General features: G+C 46.7%; 1 protein-coding gene and 1 long non-coding RNA gene across 3 annotated transcripts in view; one reads left to right on the forward strand and one right to left on the reverse strand.

Moving 5' to 3' along the window:
- Nucleotides 1-5,158: 5,158 nt before the first annotated feature.
- The window catches only part of LOC137305035 (uncharacterized), a 45,766-nt gene continuing 36,164 nt past the window's right edge, over nt 5,159-14,760 (reverse strand). Inside the window, exons 9-10 of one of the 2 annotated variants that reach the window (XM_067973801.1) lie at nt 12,565-12,657; nt 5,159-5,490 (exon numbers count right to left, since the gene is read on the reverse strand). In XM_067973801.1, the coding sequence (XP_067829902.1) occupies nt 12,584-12,657 (74 nt within the window). In that variant the 3' untranslated portion in view covers nt 5,159-5,490; nt 12,565-12,583. The remainder of the gene's footprint in view (nt 5,491-12,564; nt 12,658-14,760) is intronic. The other variant, XM_067973802.1, reaches the window with a different exon arrangement.
- Nucleotides 5,710-14,760, forward strand: part of LOC137305040 (uncharacterized) — a 39,125-nt gene continuing 30,074 nt past the window's right edge. Inside the window, exon 1 of the long non-coding RNA XR_010958659.1 lies at nt 5,710-5,846. This is a non-coding gene — a long non-coding RNA (uncharacterized lncRNA). The remainder of the gene's footprint in view (nt 5,847-14,760) is intronic.

Genomic DNA, 14,760 nt, shown 5'->3' on the forward strand with positions numbered 1-14,760 from the left:
CCCCTGATATTCCTGCCCCAAGGTATGGCTGCCCCATTCCCGGGATTTAGGAGAGGGTCGATACCAGGACAGAATGACAACTCGTCCTCTTTTTCTGCCAAATTCAGGTGGCTGAGTGTGGGGCTCAGGAGTTTTAGCCCTGAAATTTATGGTCAAACTATAAGACCGATCACCACACCTTTGAATATTATGGAACAAAACCAGAAAATGCTGGAATCACTCAAGAGCATTGGAACAACTCAGCCATTCAATTAGATCATAGCTGATCAGTACGTCAACTCCATTAAACTCCTCGGTTCCGTAACCCTCAATATGCTCACCAAACAAAGGACGATCACACAGCAGGTCAGGCAGCAGCCGTTGCAAGAGCTGGAGTGAACAAGTTAAAGGGTCAGGAGTGAACAAGTTAAAGGGTCAGGTGTGAACAAGTTAAAGGGTCAGGTGTGAACAAGTTAAAGGGTCAGGAGTGAACAAGTTAAAGGATCAGGAGTGAACAAGTTAAAGGGTCAGGAGTGAACAAGTTAAAGGGTCAGGTGTGAACAAGTTAAAGGGTCAGGTGTGAACAAGTTAAAGGGTCAGGTGTGAACAAGTTAAAGGGTCAGGAGTGAACAAGTTAAAGGGTCAGGAGTGAACAAGTTAAAGGATCAGGAGTGAACAAGTTAAAGGGTCAGGAGTGAACAAGTTAAAGGATCAGGAGTGAACAAGTTAAAGGGTCAGGTGTGAACAAGTTAAAGGGTCAGGAATGAACAAGTTAACAGCCTGGGATACATTTCATCCGGCCCTGGTGATTTATCCACTTTCAAAGATGCTAAACCCTTTTATATTTAAAGAACAACTTTTATAGTTGTATTAGGAAAAAGAGGGTGGTCAGGAGCAGTGTTGGCCCCTTAAAAACTGAAAGTGGGGATATTGTCATTGACAATGGGGAAATGGCAGACATGTTGAACAATTACTTTGCGTCAGTATTTACAGTCGAAAAAGAGGATAGCATGCCGGAAATCCCAAGAAAACTTATATTGAATCGGGGACATGGACTCGATAAAATTAACATAAGTAACATAACATGGCTAAGGGAGGGGCAGGACTGGCAGCTCAATGTTCCAGGGTATAGATGCTATAGGAAAGATAGAGCAGGAGGTAAGAGAGGAGGGGGAGTTGCGTTCTTGATTAGGGAGAACATCACGGCAGTAGTGAGAGGGGATATATCCGAGGGGTCGCCCACTGAGTCTATATGGGTAGAACTGAAAAATAAGAAGGGAGAGATCACTTTGATAGGATTGTACAACAGACCCCCAAATAGTCAACGGGAAATTGAGGAGCAAATATGTAAGGAGATTACAGACAGCTGCAAGAAAAATAGGGTGGTAATAGTAGGGGACTTTAACTTTCCCAACATTGACTGGGACAGCCATAGCATTAGGGGCTTGGATGGAGAGAAATTTGTTGAGTGTATTCAGAGAGAATTTCTCATTCAGTATGTGGATGGCCCGACTAGAGAGGGGGCAAAACTTGACCTCCTCTTGGGAAATAAGGAAGGGCAGGTGACAGAAGTGTTAGTGAGGGATCACTTTGGGACCAGTGATCATAATTCCATTAGTTTTAAGATAGCTATGGAGAATGATAGGTCTGGCCCAAAAGTTAAAATTCTAAATTGGGGAAAGGCCAATTTTGATGGTATTCGACAGGAACTTTCAGAAGTTGATTGGGAGAGTCTGTTGGCAGGCAAAGGGACGTCTGGTAAGTGGGAGGCTTTCAAAAGTGTGTTAACCAGGGTTCAGGGTAAGCACATTCCTTATAAAGTGAAGGGCAAGGCTGGTAGAAGTAGGGAACCTTGGATGACTCGGGAGATTGAGGCCCTAGTCAAAAAGAAGGAGGCATATGACATGCATAGACAGCTGGGATCAAGTGGATCCCTTGAAGAGTATAGAGATTGCTGGAGTAGAGTTAAGAGAGAAATCAGGAGGGCAAAAAGGGGACATGAGATTGCTTTGGCAGATAAGGCAAAGGAGAATCCAAAGAGCTTCTACAAATATATAAAGGGCAAAAGAGTAACTAGGGAGAGAGTAGGGCCTCTTAAGGATCAACAAGGTCATCTATGTGCGGAACCACAAGAGATGGGTGAGATCCTGAATGAATATTTCACATCAGTATTTACGGTTGAGAAAGGCATGGATGTTAGGGAACTTGGGGAAATAAATAGTGATGTCTTGAGGAGTGTACATATTACAGAGAGGGAGGTGCTGGAAGTCTTAAGGCGCATCAAGGTAGATAAATCTCCGGGACCTGATGAAATGTATCCCAGGACGTTATGGGAGGTTAGGGAGGAAATTGCGGGTCCCCTAGCAGAGATATTTGAATCATCGACAGCTACAGGTGAGGTGCCTGAAGATTGGAGGGTAGCAAATGTTGTGCCTTTGTTTAAGAAGGGCGGCAGGGAAAAGCCTGGGAACTACAGACCGGTGAGCCTGACATCTGTAGTGGGTAAGTTGTTAGAGGGTATTCTGAGAGACAGGATCTACAGGCATTTGGAGAGGCAGGGACTGATTAGGAACAGTCAGCATGCTTTTGTGAGAGGAAAATCATGTCTCACAAATTTGATTGAGTTTTTTGAAGGGGTAACCAAGAAGATAGATGAGGGCTGTGCAGTAGACGTGGTCTACATGGACTTTAGCAAAACCTTTGACAAGGTACCGCATGGTAGGTTGTTACATAAGGTTAAATCTCACGGGATCCAAGGTGAGGTAGCCAATTGGATACAAAATTGGATTGACGACAGAAGACAGAGGGTGGTTGTAGAGGGTTGTTTTTCAAACTGGAGGCCTGTGACCAGCGGTGTGCCTCAGGGATCGGTGCTGGGTCCACTGTTATTTGTTATTTATATTGATGATTTGGATGAGAATTTAGGAGGCATGGTTAGTAAGTTTGCAGATGACACCAAGATTGGTGGCATTGTGGACAGTGAAGAAGGTTATCTAGGATTGCAACGGGATCTTGATAAATTGGGCCAGTGGGCCGATGAATGGCAGATGGAGTTTAATTTAGATAAATGTGAGGTGATGCATTTTGGGAGATCGAATCGGGCCAGGACCTACTCCGTTAATGGTAGGGCGTTGGGGAGAGTTATAGAACAAAGAGATCCAGGAGTACAGGTTCATAGCTCCTTGAAAGTGGAGTCACAGGTGGATAGGGTGGTGAAGAAGGCATTCGGCATGCTTGGTTTCATTGGTCAGAACATTGAATACAGGAGTTGGGATGTCTTGTTGAAGTTGTACAAGACATTAGTAAGGCCACACTTGAAATACTGTGTACAGTTCTGGTCACCCTATTATAGAAAGGATATTATTAAACTAGAAAGAGTGCAGAAAAGATTTACTAGGATGCTACCGGGACTTGATGGTTTGACTTATAGGGAGAGGTTAGATGGACTGGGACTTTTTTCCCTGGAGAGTAGGAGGTTAAGGGGTGATCTTATAGAAGTCTATAAAATAATGAGGGGCATAGATAAGGTAGATAGTCAAAATCTTTTCCCAAAGGTAGGGGAGTCTATAACGAGGGGACATAGATTTAAGGTGAGAGGGGAGAGATACAAAAGGGTCCAGAGGGGCAATTTTTTCACTCAAAGGGTGGTGAGTGTCTGGAACGAGCTGCCAGAGGCAGTAGTAGAGGCGGGTACAATTTTGTCTTTTAAAAAGCATTTGGACAGTTACATGGGTAAGATGGGTATAGAGGGATATGGGCCAAGTGCAGGCAATTGGGACTGGCTTAGTGGTATAAACTGGGCGACATGGACATGTTGGGCCGAAGGGCCTGTTTCCATGTTGTAAACTTCTATGATTCTATAACAGTAATGAAGAAAATAATAGCACTAAAGAGTGACAAATCACCAGGACCAGATGGTTTCCATCCCAGGGTTTTAAAGGAAGTTTGGAACTCTCTTCCGCAAACGGCAATTGATACTAGCTCAATTGCTAAATTTAAATCTGAGAAAGATAGCTTTTTGGCAACCAAAAGGTATTCAGGGATATGGGCCAAAGGCAGGTATATGGAGTTCGATCACAGATCAGCCATGATCTTATCAAATGGCGGAGCAGGCACGAGGGGCTGAATGGCCTACTCCTGTTCTTATGTTCCATTGTGTCTTAATACTTCCTCTTTCACTATGTTTATCCCATCCAATATTTCACACTCCTCTTCCTTAACTTCAATCCCTGTATCATCCCTCTCTTTTGTGAAGACAGATTCAAAGTATTCATTAAAAACCATACCCACATCTTCTGCCTCCAGACAGTTTACCTTTTTGGTCTCGAATAGGCCCTACTCTTTCCTTAGTTATCCTCTTGCTCTTAATGTATTTATAAAACATCTTTGGGTTTTCTTTGATTTTATGTTAATATTTTTTCATGCCCTCTCTTTGCTTTCCTAATTTCCTTTTTAACTTCACCCCTGCACTTTGTATACTCCTCTAAGCTTTCTGTAGTATTGAGTTCCCGGTGTCTATCATAGGCTTTCTTTTTCTTGACATCCAGGGGGCTTTTGATTTGGCAGCCCCTTTTTCTTTGTGGGAACATGTTTACCCTGAACCCTTTGAATGTCTCTCATTGCTCTGACACTGATTTACCTTCAAGTAGCTGTTTCCAGGTTTACTTCTGCTAAATCACTTCTCAGTTTAGCAAAATTGGCCTTTCCCCAATTGAGAACTCTAACTCCTGCTCTGTCTTTGTCCTTTTCCATAACTATGCTAAAACTAACTGTATTATGATCACTACCACCAAAATGCTCTCCCACTGCTACTTCTTCCACCTGCCCCTCTTCATTTGCTGGAACGAAATCCAGAATTGCCCCCCTCACGTTGGGCTTGCTATATACTGGCTAAAAAAATCTAGCAGCTCAAAACTGGGCATCCATGAGGTGCTGTGGGCCATCAGCAGCAACAGAAATGTATTCCAGCACAAACTGTAACCTCATGGCCCGGCATATTCTTCACTCTACCATTACCAACCTCCACCACACGGACTGCAGCAGTTCAAGAAGGCGGCTCACCACCACCTTCTCAAGGGCAATTAGGGATGGGCAATAAATGCCGGCCTCGCCAGCGACCCCCACATCCCATGAACGAATAAAAAAAAAGCATGTCTGCAACAGCTAATGTTTCATTTTATTTAAAATAGCATTAAACAAGTGTATGAATGTGATAAATAATAACAATCGGTACAGTAGTTTCTCAGGATCCCAGGTCCGTGTCTGCAAACAATCCCTTCCCTTTAACAGTTCAATGACCAGTTTCGTGAGTGACATGTTTGTATTGGAACTGTTCCTATTGGCGTTTATTGCTGTCTGCGGGTTATTTGCAGTTCCTGTAATAGGTGACAGTCAGAACCTTTCTTTAACCACAACAGTCTGTGTAAAAGAGAGGGAGGAGTGGAGAGTGGGTTTAAAGAGGAGGTGACAGACACAAGAGCCCAGGTTTGCTTCTTCCTGGAATTGAGCTTCCTGTAAAACAAGGACAAACTGAATCATCAGCTCTGCGAGATGGTTTAAAATGAAAAACATATCAGCTTAATAAATAGTCCCACTGGCTAACTGTTCAGTGGGATTCTGCCAGGTCTGGTGTATAAATCAGACCTAATAACTTTAATTAGTGACTAATTTGTAAAGTTTTTTTCCCACAACACTGTGATCAAAGATTAACCTAGAAATGGCTGTTGTCGATATTAATAGGTCTGTATGACATTTCTCTGTCCTCGAGTATGGTAGATATTTTCCCAAGCAAGGACCTGTGCTCGTTTTTGTCTTTACTGCAGGGCAGAGCACAGAAAGGAGTATCTGGCAGGGAGGATCACGCACAGGTAACAGAATCCCATCAATTTTCCTTCCACTGTGATTATCATAGTATCGTAGTAGGTACAGCACAGGAGGAGTCTGTCATCAGTAGTACAGAAAATGCTGGAATCTATTATTAAGGACATAGTAACAGGGCACTTAGAAAATCATAATATAATTAAGCAGAGTCAACACGGTTTTATGAAAGGGAAATCGTGTTTGACAAATCTATTAGAGTTTTTTGAGGGTATAACTAGCAGGGTAAATAAGGGGGAACCAGTGGATGTAGTATATTTAGATTTTCAAAAGGCATTCGATAAGGTGCCACACAAGAGGTTGTTACACAAGATTAGAGCTTTTAGGATTGGGCATTGGTTAACGGACAGAAAACAGAGAGTAGGGATAAACGGGTGACTTTCAGGTTGGCAGGTCGTAACTAGTGGGGTGCTGCAAGGATCAGTGCTTGGGCCTCAGCTACTTACAATCTATATTAATGACTTAGATGAAGGGACTGAGTATAATGTATCCAAGTTTGCTGACGATACAAGCAAGGTGGGAAAGTAAGCTGTGAGGAGGATGCAAAGAGGCTGCAATACAAGGAATCATAGAAAATTTATGGAACACAGAAGGAGGCCATTCGGCCCATCATGTCCGCGCCAGCTGAGAAACGAGCCACTCAGCCTAATCCCACTTTCCCGCATTTGATCCGTAGCCCTGCAGGTCACGGCTCTTCAGGTGCGCATCCAGGTATTTTTTAAAAATGAGTTGAGGGTTTCTGCCTCTACCACCCTCTCAGGCAGTGAGCTCCAGACCCCCACCACCCTCTGGGTGAAAAACATTTTCCTCATTTCCGCTTTAATCCTTCTACCAATCACTTTAAATCTACGCCTCCTGGTTCTTGACCCCTCCACTAAGGGAAATAGGTCCTTCCTATCCACTCTATCTAGGCCTCTCATAATTTTATACACCTCAATCAAATCATCCCTCAGCTTCCTCTGTTCCAAGGAAAACAACCTCAGCCTATCCAATCTGTCATCATTGCTAAAATTCTCCAGGCCTGGCAACATCCTCGTAAATCTCCTCTGCACATCTCTAGTGCAATTACATCCTTCCTGTAATGTGGTGACCAGAATTGTGCGCAGTACTCAAGCTGTGGCCTAACTAGTGTTTTATACAGTTCCAGCATAACATCCCTGTTTTTATATTCTATGCCTCGGCTAATAAAGGAAAGCATTCCATATGTTGTCTTAACCACCTTATCTACCTGTCCTGCTACCTTTATGGATCTGTGGGCATGCACTCCAAGGTCCCTCACTTCCTCTACACCTCTCAGTATCCTCCCATTTATTGTGTATTCCCTTGCCTTGTTTGCTCTCCCCAAATGCATTACCTCACACTTCTCCGGATTGAACTCCATTTGCCACTTTTCTGCCCACCTGACCAGACCATTGATATCTTCCTGCAGTCTACAGCTTTCCTCCTCACTATCAACCACACAGCCTATCTTTGTGTCATCCGCAAATTTCTTAATCATGCCCCCTACGTTTAAGTCCAAATCATTAATGTATACCACAAAAAGCAAAGGACCTAGTACCGAGCCCTGCGGAACCCCACTAGAAACAACCTTGCAGTTCCAAAAACACCCGTCGACCATTACCCTTTGCTTCCTGCCACTGAGCCAATTTTGGATCCAATTTGCCACATTCCCTTGGATCCCATGGGCTTTTACTTTTTTGACCAATCTGCCATGTGGGACCTTGTCAAAAGCCTTGCTAAAATCCATGTAGACTACATCAATTGGGCTACCCTCATCGATCCTCCTTTGTCACCTCCTCAAAAAATTCAATCAAGTTAGTCAGACCCGACCTCCCCTTAACAAATCCGTGCTGACTCTCCTTGATTAATCCGTGCCTTTCTAAGTGACAGTTTATCCTGTCCCTCAGAATTAATTCCAATAATTTGCCCACCACCGAGGTTAGGCTGACTGGCCTGTAATTACTCGGTCTATTCTTCACTCCCTTTTTTAATCAACGGTACAACATTAGCAGTCTGCAGTTAGCAGTCCAACGTATAGCAGTTAGCATATAGATAGGTTAAGTGAGTGGGAAAGAAGGTGGCAGATGGAGTATAATGTGGGAAATGTGTAATTATCCACTTTGGTAGGAATAGGAAAGCAAAATATTTTTTAAAAAGATGAGACACTAAGAAATGTTGGTTGTCAGAGGGATTTGGGCGCCCTTGTACATGAATCACAAAAAGTTAACATGTAGGTACAGCAAGCAATTAGAAAGGCAAATGGTATGTTGACCTTTATTGCAAGGGGGTTGGAGTATAAGAGTAAGGAAGTCTTGCTGCAATTATATAGGGCTCTAGTGAGACCACACCTGGAATGCTGTGTACAGTTTTGATCTCCTTACCTAAGGATACACTTGCCTTAGAGGGGGTGCAACGAAGGTTCACTGGATTGATGCCTTAGGTGAAAGGTTTGTCCTATGACGAGAGATTGAGTAGAATGGGCCTACACTCTCGAGTTTAGAAGAATGAGAGGTGATCTCATTGAAACATATAAAAATTCTTAGACGGCTTGACAAGGTCGACGCTGAGAGGTTGTTTCCCCTGGCCAGAGAGTGTAGAACTAGAGGTCATTGTCTCAAGATAAGGGATCGGCCATTTAGGATCAAGATGAGGAAACATTTCTTCACTCAGAGGGTTGTGAATCTTTGGAATTCTCTATCCCAGAGAACTGTGGATGCTCAGTCATTGAATATATTCAAGACTGAGATCGATGGATATTTGGACACAAAGGGAATCAAGGGATATGGGGATAGGACGGGAAAGGGGAGTTGAGGTAGATCAGCCACGATCTTAATGATTGGCAGAGCAGGCTCAAGGGGCCCTATGGCTTCTCCTATTCCTTATGTTAGGCCATTCGGCCCATCCTGCCTGTGCTGGCTCTTTGAAAGAGCTATCCAATTAGTCCACTCCCCCGCTGTTTCCCCATAGCCCTGTAAATTTTTCCCCTTCAAGTATTTATCCAATTCCCTTTTGAAAGTTACTATTGAATCTGCTTCCACCGCCCTTTCAGGCAGCGCATTCCAGATCATCACAACTCGCTGTGTAAAAAAATGTTTCCTCATCACCTCTGGCTCTTTTGCCAATCACCTTAAATCTGTGTCCTCTGGTTACCAACCCTCCTGCTGTGGAAACAGTTTCTCCTTATTTATTCTAACAAAACCGGTCATGATTTGGAACATCTCGATCAAATCTCCCCTTAACCTTCTCTGTTCTGAGGACAACTCCAGCTTCTTCAGTACCAAAATGCATCACTTCACATTTCTCTGGATTAAATTTAATCTGCCATTTGTCTGCCCATTCTACCAGTCTGTCTCTGTCCTCCTGAAGTCTGTTACTATCCTCCTCACTATTTACTACATTTCCGAGTTTCGTGTCATCTGCAAACTTTGAAATTATACCCTCGATACCCAAGTCCAGGTCATTAATATATATCAAAAAGAGCAGTGGTCCTAATACTGACCCTTGGGGAACACCACTGTATACTTCCCTTCAGTCTGAAAAACAACCATTCACTGCTACTCTCTGCTTTCTGTCCGGTAGCCAATTTTCTATCTATGCTGCCACTGTCCCTTTAGTCCCATGGGCTTTAATTTTGCTAACAATTCTTTTATGTTGTACTTTATCAAATGCCTTTTGAAAGTCCATATACACATCAACCCTCTCCGTAACTTCATCAAAGAACTCAATCAAGTTAGACAAACATGATTTTCCTTTAACAAACCCGTGCTGACTTTCATTTATTAGCCCAGACTTTTCCAAGTGCCGAATAATGGAAGGAAAATCCAGCGGGTTGAATAAGGGGTAACTGATTCCAAGTCATCTTCCTGAACAGCACATTGTGCTCTTTGAGAGGAAGGGAACATTTTCATCTTTACCACTTGGGCAATGTGCATCGCCCAGACATTGGTACTGTACCCTGTGGCGGGAACGCTGTACTCTGGTACTGTACCCTGTGGCGGGAACGCTGTACTCTGGTACTGTACCCTGTGGCGGGAACGCTGTACTCTGGTACTGTACCCTGTGGCGGGAACGCTGTACTCTGGTACTGTACCCTGTGGCGGGAACGCTGTACTCTGGTACTGTACCCTGTGGCGGGAACGCTGTACTCTGGTACTGTACCCTGTGGCGGGAACGCTGTACTCTGGTACTGTACCCTGTGGCGGGAACGCTGTACTCTGGTACTGTACCCTGTGGCGGGAACGCTGTACTCTGGTACTGTACCCTGTGGCGGGAACGCTGTACTCTGGTACTGTACCCTGTGGCGGGAACGCTGTACTCTGGTACTGTACCCTGTGGCGGGAACGCTGTACTCTGGTACTGTACCCTGTGGCGGGAACGCTGTACTCTGGTACTGTACCCTGTGGCGGGAACGCTGTACTCTGGTACTGTACCCTGTGGCGGGAACGCTGTACTCTGGTACTGTACCCTGTGGCGGGAACGCTGTACTCTGGTACTGTACCCTGTGGCGGGAACGCTGTACTCTGGTACTGTACCCTGTGGCGGGAACGCTGTACTCTGGTACTGTACCCTGTGGCGGGAACGCTGTACTCTGGTACTGTACCCTGTGGCGGGAACGCTGTACTCTGGTACTGTACCCTGTGGCGGGAACGCTGTACTCTGGTACTGTACCCTGTGGCGGGAACGCTGTACTCTGGTACTGTACCCTGTGGCGGGAACGCTGTACTCTGGTACTGTACCCTGTGGCGGGAACGCTGTACTCTGGTACTGTACCCTGTGGCGGGAACGCTGTACTCTGGTACTGTACCCTGTGGCGGGAACGCTGTACTCTGGTACTGTACCCTGTGGCGGGAACGCTGTACTCTGGTACTGTACCCTGTGGCGGGAACGCTGTACTCTGGTACTGTACCCTGTGGCGGGAACGCTGTACTCTGGTACTGTACCCTGTGGCGGGAACGCTGTACTCTGGTACTGTACCCTGTGGCGGGAACGCTGTACTCTGGTACTGTACCCTGTGGCGGGAACGCTGTACTCTGGTACTGTACCCTGTGGCGGGAACGCTGTACTCTGGTACTGTACCCTGTGGCGGGAACGCTGTACTCTGGTACTGTACCCTGTGGCGGGAACGCTGTACTCTGGTACTGTACCCTGTGGCGGGAACGCTGTACTCTGGTACTGTACCCTGTGGCGGGAACGCTGTACTCTGGTACTGTACCCTGTGGCGGGAACGCTGTACTCTGGTACTGTACCCTGTGGCGGGAACGCTGTACTCTGGTACTGTACCCTGTGGCGGGAACGCTGTACTCTGGTACTGTACCCTGTGGCGGGAACGCTGTACTCTGGTACTGTACCCTGTGGCGGGAACGCTGTACTCTGGTACTGTACCCTGTGGCGGGAACGCTGTACTCTGGTACTGTACCCTGTGGCGGGAACGCTGTACTCTGGTACTGTACCCTGTGGCGGGAACGCTGTACTCTGGTACTGTACCCTGTGGCGGGAACGCTGTACTCTGGTACTGTACCCTGTGGCGGGAACGCTGTACTCTGGTACTGTACCCTGTGGCGGGAACGCTGTACTCTGGTACTGTACCCTGTGGCGGGAACGCTGTACTCTGGTACTGTACCCTGTGGCGGGAACGCTGTACTCTGGTACTGTACCCTGTGGCAGGAACGCTGTACTCTGGTACTGTACCCTGTGGCGGGAACGCTGTACTCTGGTACTGTACCCTGTGGCGGGAACGCTGTACTCTGGTACTGTACCCTGTGGCGGGAACGCTGTACTCTGGTACTGTACCCTGTGGCGGGAACGCTGTACTCTGGTACTGTACCCTGTGGCGGGAACGCTGTACTCTGGTACTGTACCCTGTGGCGGGAACGCTGTACTCTGGTACTGTACCCTGTGGCGGGAACGCTGTACTCTGGTACTGTACCCTGTGGCGGGAACGCTGTACTCTGGTACTGTACCCTGTGGCGGGAACGCTGTACTCTGGTACTGTACCCTGTGGCGGGAACGCTGTACTCTGGTACTGTACCCTGTGGCGGGAACGCTGTACTCTGGTACTGTACCCTGTGGCGGGAACGCTGTACTCTGGTACTGTACCCTGTGGCGGGAACGCTGTACTCTGGTACTGTACCCTGTGGCGGGAACGCTGTACTCTGGTACTGTACCCTGTGGCGGGAACGCTGTACTCTGGTACTGTACCCTGTGGCGGGAACGCTGTACTCTGGTACTGTACCCTGTGGCGGGAACGCTGTACTCTGGTACTGTACCCTGTGGCGGGAACGCTGTACTCTGGTACTGTACCCTGTGGCGGGAACGCTGTACTCTGGTACTGTACCCTGTGGCGGGAACGCTGTACTCTGGTACTGTACCCTGTGGCGGGAACGCTGTACTCTGGTACTGTACCCTGTGGCGGGAACGCTGTACTCTGGTACTGTACCCTGTGGCGGGAACGCTGTACTCTGGTACTGTACCCTGTGGCGGGAACGCTGTACTCTGGTACTGTACCCTGTGGCGGGAACGCTGTACTCTGGTACTGTACCCTGTGGCGGGAACGCTGTACTCTGGCACTGTACCCTGTGGCGGGAACGCTGTACTCTGGCACTGTACCCTGTGGCGGGAACGCTGTACTCTGGCACTGTACCCTGTGGCGGGAACGCTGTACTCTGGCACTGTACCCTGTGGCGGGAACGCTGTACTCTGGTACTGTACCTTGTAATGATGTCCAATGCTACAGACTGTAGAAATTTTCAGTTGCTCGTTTAACTTCTTTAAATTTTACATTCAGTTCCAGCTCTTCACGCACTATATGGATACAGATGGACAACGCGTTCTGTTAGTGTCTGAATCTGAACAGGGCAGTCTATAAATACATCTGCACAGCACCTGTTTTTTGGGCACTAACTGGCCTAGGGCCCCAATATGGCGTGCAGGAAGTGCATGCACATTTCCGGCTGGAATTGAGCCACCCGCAATATTAGGAAAGGAGCTTGCACTGGCGACAGGTGCATATGTCGGCAGCACTGAAAGTTAACAATAATTTATGAGCTTCTTCCAGGACCTGCCGTAGATTTTTGAAACCCCTGCTCCTTTCTCCTGCAGCTGCTGCTACTAAAGTGGGTGCTGAGGTATCAGTGCAGGCTTACCTTTCTCTTCTGGGATCTCCATTGGAAGGTCTTCTGCAGCGCAAACTTATGTAGCACACAGAATGCCGCAAATATTCTGGACATCCTGGCAGGTTGAGGACCAAGATGAGGAGGAATTTCTTCACTCAGAGGGTTGTGAATCTTTGGAATTCTCTACCTCAGAGGACTGTGGATGCCCAGTTGTTGAGAATATTCAAGGCTGAGACTGATCAATATTTGGACACTAAGGGAATCTGGGCATAGGGCGAGAAAGTGGAGTTGAGGTACAAGATAAACCATGATCTTATTGAATGGCGGAGAAGGCACAAGGGACCGTTTAGCCTATTCATGCTCCTATTTCTTATGTTCTTTTGTTTGTCCTATGAAGCTTCTCCAGATCAATGGAGGCAGCAGAAGCACCCCATTAGAATGCAAATGGTGTGTTCCACAATGATTTGAGACCTAGTGTGGGCTTCAGTCTTTCCTTTGCAAATATGGAAGGGATGCAGACCAGGAATTTAAGCCACAGTAGCAAGTGATAACCCTAATGAGCAAGAAGGTAGCCAGATCCTTCTACTTTTCCCTGGGAAAGAGATGGACTGCTGTAGTTCCTCAGTATTGTGGCAGCTGCCAGCATGTCTAACAATGATGTGCAAGATCGCGTATAGAAATGATACATTTCGGTAGGAAGTACGAGGAGAGGCGATATAAACTAAAGGGTACAATTATAAAAGGGATGCAGGAACAGAGATACTTGGGGGTACATGTGCACAAATCGTTGAAGGTGGCAGGGCAGGTTGAGAAAGTGATTAAAAAGGCATACGGGGTCCTGGGCTTTGTAAATAGAAGCATAGAGTACAAAAGCAAGGAGGTTATGATGAACCTTTATAAAACACTGGTTCGGCCACAACTAGAGTATTGTATCCAGTTCTGGGCACCACACTTTTGGAAAGATGTGAAGACCTTAGGGTGCAGAAGAGATTTACTAGACTGGTTCCAGGGATGAGGGACTTCAGTTACGTGGATAGACTGGAGAAGCTGGGGTTGTTCTCCTTAGAACAGAGAAGGTTGAGAGGAGATTTGATCGAGGTTCAAAATCATGAAAGGTCTAGACAGAGAAGATAGAGAGAAACTGTTCTCATTGGTGGAAGTGTCAAGAACCAGAGGACGTAGATTTAAGGTGATTGGCAAAAGAACCAAAGGTGACATGAGGAAAAACTTTTTTTTAAACATAGCGAGTAGTTATGATCTGGAATGCACTGCCTGAGGGGGCAGATTCAATCGTGGCTTTCAAAAGGGAATTGGATAAGTACTTGAAGGGGAAAAAATTGCAGGGCTACGGGGATAGGGTGGGATTCGACTCGATGGGCTGAATGGCCTCCTTCCTTACCGTAACCATTCTATGATTCACTCGTCACAGGCAGAACTCGCACAGCAACACGTGGCATTAACCAGCAGTAAGGGTCCCGATGACCTACCCGAATGTGGAGCCGGGAGAAGCAGGAGTTCACCCACCATAAAAGGGACACAGAGCGATCCCTTCCCCCACCGATCCCCTGAGACATACACCCGACCTCCACGCAACCCTGTAAAAGAACACAGAGCAATCCCCTCCCCCACTGACCCCCGACATGTACACCGACCTTCCCCCAAACCTGTAAAAGGGACACAGAGCAATCCCCTCCCCCACTGACCCCTGACACACACACCGAACCCTGAACATCTCAGTGTAAGTAACCCATCGGAGAGAGGGAGAGAACATCTCAGTGTAAGTAACCCATCA

This window comes from Heptranchias perlo, chromosome 39 (assembly GCF_035084215.1).
Source record: "Heptranchias perlo isolate sHepPer1 chromosome 39, sHepPer1.hap1, whole genome shotgun sequence".
Lineage (NCBI taxonomy): Eukaryota > Metazoa > Chordata > Chondrichthyes > Hexanchiformes > Hexanchidae > Heptranchias > Heptranchias perlo.